General features: G+C 38.7%; 1 protein-coding gene across 2 annotated transcripts in view; it reads right to left on the bottom strand.

The window, feature by feature from the left end:
- The window catches only part of LOC122494752 (zinc finger protein 345-like), a 232,203-nt gene continuing 224,516 nt past the window's right edge, over positions 1 to 7,687 (bottom strand). For both annotated transcript variants that reach the window (XM_043600167.1, XM_043600166.1), the window contains one exon: positions 1 to 4,783. In XM_043600167.1, the coding sequence (XP_043456102.1) occupies positions 2,484 to 4,783 (2,300 nt within the window). In that variant the 3' untranslated portion in view covers positions 1 to 2,483. The remainder of the gene's footprint in view (positions 4,784 to 7,687) is intronic.

Here is a 7,687-nt window from a genome sequence, read left to right as displayed (position 1 = left end):
TTGTCATTTATTGTTTTTTATTTTCCCCAGTCCTCTCAAGGTAGCAATCAGTTTTTGAATATCAAGTAGCCATTTCAAGGCGTCATAAAATACACATGTGGAGAAACATTACACAAACTACATTTCAGGCATCTGCACAAACACCACCCACACTTACAGAAAAAAGGTGTTTCTTTTAAATGTGTCAGTACGAGTTAAAGAACCAAACTATTATTGTCCTCCAAAACCAAAACAGGGGGAGAATTTATTGCCTTCTGCCAAATAGCACATTAACTAAAAACTGTGTACAAAGTGACCCATTTGCTTAATACTGACCTTGCCGTGTCTTATTATAGTCCTTGCATTCAAGTCTATTTTCTCTGAAGCATAGCCACCCCATTTCTTTGGGTTTCCAATTGCATGCAATATCGTTTTGAATATCTTCACTTTCAGGCTGAGTGTGTTCTGAAAGCAGATGTGAGTCTTGTGAGCACAACATAGGACTGGGTCTTGGATTTCTTTCCATTCAGCCCATCTCTATCTTTTGATTGGGGAATTTAGTCCTTTTATATTTAAAGGAAGTATTGATACAGGAATGGAGTTACTGTTGTCATTCTTTCCATGGTTTTCTGGCTACTTTAGAATTCTTGCTCCCTTTCTTATCCATTTTCTCTTTACTTTTGTGATCTGATGATTTTCAAGAATGGTAAACCCTGATTCTTTTCTCTTTATCTTTTGGGTATCGATTACCAGTGTGCTCCATGGTTACCATGAAGGTTCAAGAAGACACGACAGTCTATTTTAAGTTATGTACAGCTTAAGTTTGCCTACTGAAATTCTTTCAGGCCTGAGGTGATTGTTCAAAAATGTGAATGTAGTATCCTAGCCATTTTAGGAAGGTTTTGCTATATTCTTTCTGATATCTGTGAAGATTTCTTCCTTTCAATTACATCAGGATATTGATATTGATATTGATATTCTGTACTTGTAACTATTGCTATGATGAACCTGGATCATGTTTTTCAGTGGACTGACCCTCTTTCCCTTAAAGATCATTTAGTACAACATTTTATTTGTGATACACACTTTTAGTTGAAATAAATGGACAATGGTGTCCTGAACACCTCTTTCATGATAATTACAGCAAGGTTAGATGCACAGAAAGTATCTCCATTTAGATTTTATTCAACTCTTCTTCTTCACCTTCCATGGAAAATTACATATGTATGAGTCCCACCTAAGAAAGAAGGGAACTCATATCATTGACGTAGCAATACTCAGCCACATACGTTCACACACCCACTAGGAATAAATAAATTTTCTGAAGTGATTTGAGAATAAGAAGCATACTAATGTTTACTAGTCACAAATCTTAAATAGGTTAATGTAAAAATATTGAGAGTATATGTATGCAAAACGCCATCCCTTTTATCATTTAAAGCATAAGCATATACATTATCTAAATGTTTACCTTTGTATTATTCCTGCTAATAAGTATTTTGATGTAATGTCTGAATACACAGACTTACTGCTTTCTGCTGTGAATTCTGTGACACGTGTTGACATTTTATGTTCAGTTAAATATATTTTTAAATACTTCAATCTTTCAACTTACTTTCCTTTTGGTACTCTCTGATGTTTTCCACATGGTATATTTATGAAGAAGGGCTTTCCTCATGCATTAAGTTTGAATGGTGTGAACTCACATGCATTTGGAGATATTGAATAAGGATTGAGTTCCAGATGAAAGCTTTGTCATTCTCTTTACATTTTAGAGTTTTCCTCTCATATGGGAATTATGATGTTGAATAAGGTAGGACTTCCACCTAAGGGTGTGCCACATTCATCACATTTGCAATGTTCCTCCTATGTATGAACAATGTGATGGTGAGTAAGGCTTGAGCCGAGTGAAATGTTTCGCCACATTCTCTACAATTGTAAGGATCTCTCAAGTATGAATTTGGTGGTGTGGAATGAGGCCTGAGCACCATTAAAGGGCTTTCCAGAATCTTTCTATGTGAAAAATCATCTCTATGACACATTATCTGACACGAAATCAAGGATCAGCATTGGTTAAAGTCTTGCCACATTGTTTACTTGGGTATCGTTAATCCTCAATGTGGATTCTGTGGTGTGGAGTAGCTTTGAGCTGTCCTTAAAAGTTCTCTCACAGTCTTGGGGTGCCTGGGTGGCTTAGTCAGTGAAGCATCCAACTTCACCTCATGTCATTATATAGCAGTTTACGGGTTCGAGCCCTGCATCAGGCTCTGAGCTGTCTGTGCCAAAACCTTGGAGCCTGGAACCTGCTTTTCATTCTGTGTGTGTGTCTGCCTCTGCACCCTCCCACTCATTCTATCGAAGAAAAACTTTTTAAAAAGTGGGGAAAAAAATTCCCTCACAATCTTAAACTCTGTAACATTTCCTCCAAGATGATTTCTGTAATCTTGAATAAAGGATGATTGGTGATTAAAGCCTTTTGCACACGTTACATTGGTAAGGTTGGTTCAAGTATGAATTCTGTGATGTTGACGAAGTCCTGAGCATTTGGTAAAGCCCTTGCCACATGTCTTACATTGGTAAGGTTTCTCTCCAGTATGAATTCTGTGATGGCCATTACGGTCTGACTGCAACCTAAAGGCCTTGCCACATTGTTGACATTTGTAAGGTTTCTCTCCAGTATGAATTCTCTGATGCTGACTAAGGGATGATTGCTGGCTAAAGAGCTTGCCACATACTTGACATTTGTAAGGTTTCTCTCCAGTATGAATTCTCTGATGCTGAGTAAGGGTTGTTTGCTGACGAAAGACCTTACCACATTCTTGACATTTGTAAGGTTTCTCTCCCGTATGCATTCTGTAATGCTGAGTAAGGGATGATTGCTGTATAAAGGCTCTGCCACATTCTTGACATTGGTAAGGTTTCTCTCCAGTATGGATTCTGTGATGCTTAGTAAGGCTGGAACACAAATTAAAGGTTTTGCTGCATTTGTTACATTGGTAATGTTTCTGTCCGGTATGAATTCTATGATGTCGAGTAAGGGCTGAGTTTTCGCTAAAGGCCTTGCCACATTCTTTACATTTGTGGGGTTTCTCTCCGGTATGAATTCTGTGATGTTCAATAAGTCGTGAGGAATAATTAAAGGCTTTTCCACATTCTTGACATTGGTAAGGTTTCTCGCCAGTATGGATTTTGTGATGCTGAGTAAGGGATGATTGCTGTCTAAAGGCCTTGCCACATTCTTGACATTTGTGAGGTTTCTCTCCAGTATGGATTCTGTGATGTCCACTAAGGGATGATTGCTGGCTAAAGGCCTTCCCACATTCTTGACATTTGTAAGGTTTCTCTCCAGTATGAATTCTGTGATGTCGACTAATTGATGTTGGATGGCTAAAGGCTTTGCCACATTCTTGACATTTGTAAGGTTTCTCTCCAGTATGCATTCTGTGATGCTTAGTAAGGGATGCTGGCTGGCTAAAGGCCTTGCCACATTCTTGACATTTGTGAGGTTTCTCTCCAGTATGAATTCTGTGATGTCGAATAAGGGATGATTGCTGCCTAAAGGCCTTGCCACATTCTTGACATTTGTGAGGTTTCTCTCCAGTGTGGATTCTGAGATGCTGAATAAGCAATGATTGCTGGCTAAAGGCCCTGCCACATTCTTGACATTTGTAAGGTTTCTCTCCAGTATGCATTCTGTGATGTTGAATAAGGGATGATTGCTTGCTAAAGGCCTTGCCACATGTTTGACATTTGTGAGGTGCAGTATGGATTTGCCTGTGTGCATGGAGTGATGACCCATCCTTAAAGGTTTGACCACCTTCTTCACATTTGTCAATTTTCTTTGCAGTATGCATTTGCTGATGTTGAGATAGTGTTGAGTGTCTGTCAAAGGTTTTGCCACATTCCTTGCAAATGTACCTTTTCTCTCCAGTACCACTTGTCTTATACGTATTTAGACTTAATGATTGACTAAACATGTTCCCAGATTCATTACCTGTGTATGGGTTTTCCCCCACACGAATCCTCTGATGATCAGCAATACTGGAGGACTGCTTCAGAGCTTTCCCACATTCATCATATTTAGAAGTATTTTCTCCCCTCTGCGTTCTCTTACTCTTGGTACGCTTGGAGTTTGGGTAAAAGACTTCCTCATCTTTATTAGATTCAAAATGGTTTTCTTGCAGAGTCCTCAGATGTTTGCTAACATGGGATCCCTGGTTAGACTGTGTCTCAGATTCACTGTATTGAGCCAGTGTATCTCCACTGAAAATGCTCTGGTAATGTTGCATGGTCACCTCCTCTATGAAGCGCCTCCCAGATTGATACGACCTAGGCCTTTTATCTTCATTTTTGAGTCTCTGAGTTTTAGAAATATTTGACTGAAAGGTCAATCCAATCCCACTTTCACAATGGTTCACAGCATTGTTTTCAGTGTGGATGGGGTAACTTTCCAAATGTTCCAAATTTTCGTTGCACAAATATGTATTTTTGCGTATTTGATTGGAACTTCTTACAGATGCACTCTGCTTTGCACAAATAGTGGATGTAAAAAGGGCGGTTTTCCAAGATGTTTTATGTTCTTCACCACTTGCGGCCGTGAGGTTCTTATTATGGGCACTCGTCTCAACTGGACCACGTCCTTCATAAAACTTCTGATGCACTTCATTCTTTCTATCACTGTCACAGTTTATCAAGTGTAAATTCTCAAGGGCATGATGTTTCCATGTACCCAGTGACACATTTTGTAAAGAGGCTTCTATGCATGGCTTTGGCAGGAAATTCTGGGTGCCATGTGAAGCTATAGCTGAAAGATAGCAAATAACAAAAAAAGAAACATCATTCCAATTACTACTCTCACATGAATGTACTGACAACTTCTAATATACAACCTTCAAATCAGTCAGAGAATGTCAGGAAGATGGTTGAGAAGGATTCATCAGGACGTCATTCTTCCTTGACACAGAAACTTACATACAACGTGTTGAAGACATAGCCTAATAGATCATCCTGTAGTTGTTTAATGGTGTAGCACAAATCACATTCCTGTGCCACAAAGAATCAGGAAAGTATCCTATGAGCCAAAATTTAGAAGCAAGGACATTTTGGGGCGCCTGGGTGGCGCAGTCGGTTGAGCGTCCGACTTCAGCCAGGTCATGATCTCGCGGTCCGTGAGTTCGAGCCCCGCGTCGGGCTCTGGGATGATGGCTGAGAGCCTGGAGCCTGTTTCCGATTCTGTGTCTCCCTCTCTCTCTGCCCCTCCCCTGTTCATGCTCTATCTCTCTCTGTCCCAAAAATAAATAAACGTTGAAAAAAAATTAAAAAAAAAAAAAAGAAGCAAGGACATTTAATTTAAAAGTCAAACAGAAATGATGAAAATACGATATAGCAAAAGTAGGAATAAAACAACAGGGCGAGTTTGTTTTCAGAAATAACCCAAAAATTTTACAGATCTATAATACCATCAAGTAAGGATGAATAATTGAAGTTCTCCTAAAATCAGAAGTGAAGAAGTAACGCAAGCCACAGTACATGTGATATAGATATAAAATAATTATAATTGGCACAAAGAATAATTACATGCTAACAAATAGGTATCAAAAAAAAAAGTAGCTATTTCAAAAAAAAGGTATAACCTACCTGACATCATCATGGAGAAAAGAACATAATGAAAGAGGAGCCTGGGTGGCTTAGTTGGTTGAGCGCCCAACTCTTGATTTTGGCTCAGGTCATGATCTTAGGGTCATGTGATGGACCCCCATATCAGGCTCTACCGTAAGCAAGAAGCCTGCTTAAGATTCTCTCTCTCTATACCTCTGCCTTCTCCCCCACTTACTGACTCTCACACTCAAAAAAAAAAAAAAAAAGAAAAAAAGAAAAAAATCAACGAATCTACAACTACTAAGTAGATTAAAACTGTAATAAATAAACTCCCAGTGGGGCGCCTGGGTGGCTCACTTGGGTAAGCATCTGACTTCAGCTCAGGTCAGGATCTCACAGTCCGTGAGTTTGAGCCCTGCATCGGGCTCTGTGCTGACAGCTCAGAGACTTGAGCCTGCTTCGGATTCTGTGCCTCCCACTCTCTCCTCCCCTCCCCTGCTCATGCTCTGTCTCTTTCTGTCTGTCTCTGCCTCAAAAATAAATGAAAACATTAAAAAAAATTTTTAATTAAAAATAAATATAAAAATAAATTTCCAACAAGGAAAATGCTTATGCCAGATGAATTCACAGAATAATTCATAGACAGACATGATAAAGCACTTGAAATCTCCCCAGACATTTCTAGAGAGTGAAGAGAAGAGAGATTATGAAAACCCTTGATCATACCAGCCTTAACAGGTTATCAAAGCTGAAGGAAGATGCTACAAGTATAGAAGACTATGAATGACTATCTGTGGGGAATATTCATGCAAAGTCCACCATAAAACTAAGTAAATAGGGGATCCTGGGTGCCTAAGTCGGTGAAGCATCTGACTCTTGACTTCAGCTCAGGTCATGACCTCAGTCGTGAGATCAGGCCCCATGTCCAGCTCATTGCAAACTGAAAAACCTGCTTGGGATCTCCTTTCCGCCTCACTCTCTGCCCCTCCCATTGTCCTCTTCTTCCCTCTCCCTCTCAAAACAAATAAACAAATGAAAAACAAACTGAATCAAAAGCACGTTTTACCATTTTACGACATAATCAGCTGGGAATTCCTCCTGAAATTCAAGGGTGTTTCACCATATGGCAAACTATCAAGTTGGGACTGCATATTACAGAATAAAGATCACAAAGAGAGGATTAATTGATACAGAACAGGAAGTGAGCATATTGTACACCATTTCATGATTAAAGATACTCACTAAAGCAAGAATCAAAGGAAACTACTTCATCCTAATAAAGATCATGTATGTGTGAAAGGCTGAAATCCAACATAATCGATGAGAAGACTGAAAGCTCCTCCTATAGGATCAGAAATAAGGTATTGAAAGCAAATTTCCCATGTCCATTCCACATAGTATGGGGACTATTCAGAACAATTAGGCAAGAAAAAAATACATAAAAGGAAACCAAATTGGGAGCGCTCGGTTGGCTCAGTTAATTGTCTGACTGTTGGTTTTCAATCTGGTACTTTGTGAATTTGAGCCCCACATCAGGCTCCATGCTGATAGCACAGAGCCTGTTGGGGTTGTCTCTCTCTGTCTCTCTCCCTCTCTCTCTGCTTCTCCCCCACTCCCACTCTCTCAAAATAAATAAACTTAAAGCAATTCTAAAATGGAAACAAATTGGAAAAGAAAAAGCAAAATTATCGTTGTTAGAGGATGAAATTATCTATATAAAATCCTAGGGAACTTTTTTTTTTGGTAACCATTATTATTCATTTTTGCTAATTTTTCTACTAGACCCTCCACTTTCAATTTTTTATGCTATAAATGATTGAGTTAATTACTGTATTTCACCTTTTTTCTTTTATTACACTCAATGAACAAAAGAAAAGAAATTTAGATAAAATTCTGTAAAAGGAAACACTGAAGAAAAATAAGAAAGAAGTAAAATGAAGACCCAAATAAACAATAACATAACATTGAAAGTAATTCCATTTCTCCAATACAACACACAAAATTGGCAATACCTTAAATACATTTACACTGAAAAAAAAACCCACAAACAAAAAATGGAAAAGAAAACGAGGCAGTTACCCACAGAAACATATAGTGTGATAAAAGATTC

Source organism: Prionailurus bengalensis, chromosome E2 (genome assembly GCF_016509475.1).
Source record: "Prionailurus bengalensis isolate Pbe53 chromosome E2, Fcat_Pben_1.1_paternal_pri, whole genome shotgun sequence".
Classification (NCBI taxonomy): domain Eukaryota; kingdom Metazoa; phylum Chordata; class Mammalia; order Carnivora; family Felidae; genus Prionailurus; species Prionailurus bengalensis.
The sequence above is the reverse complement of the archived record's forward strand: the minus strand, read 5'-3'. Positions and strand labels throughout refer to the sequence as shown.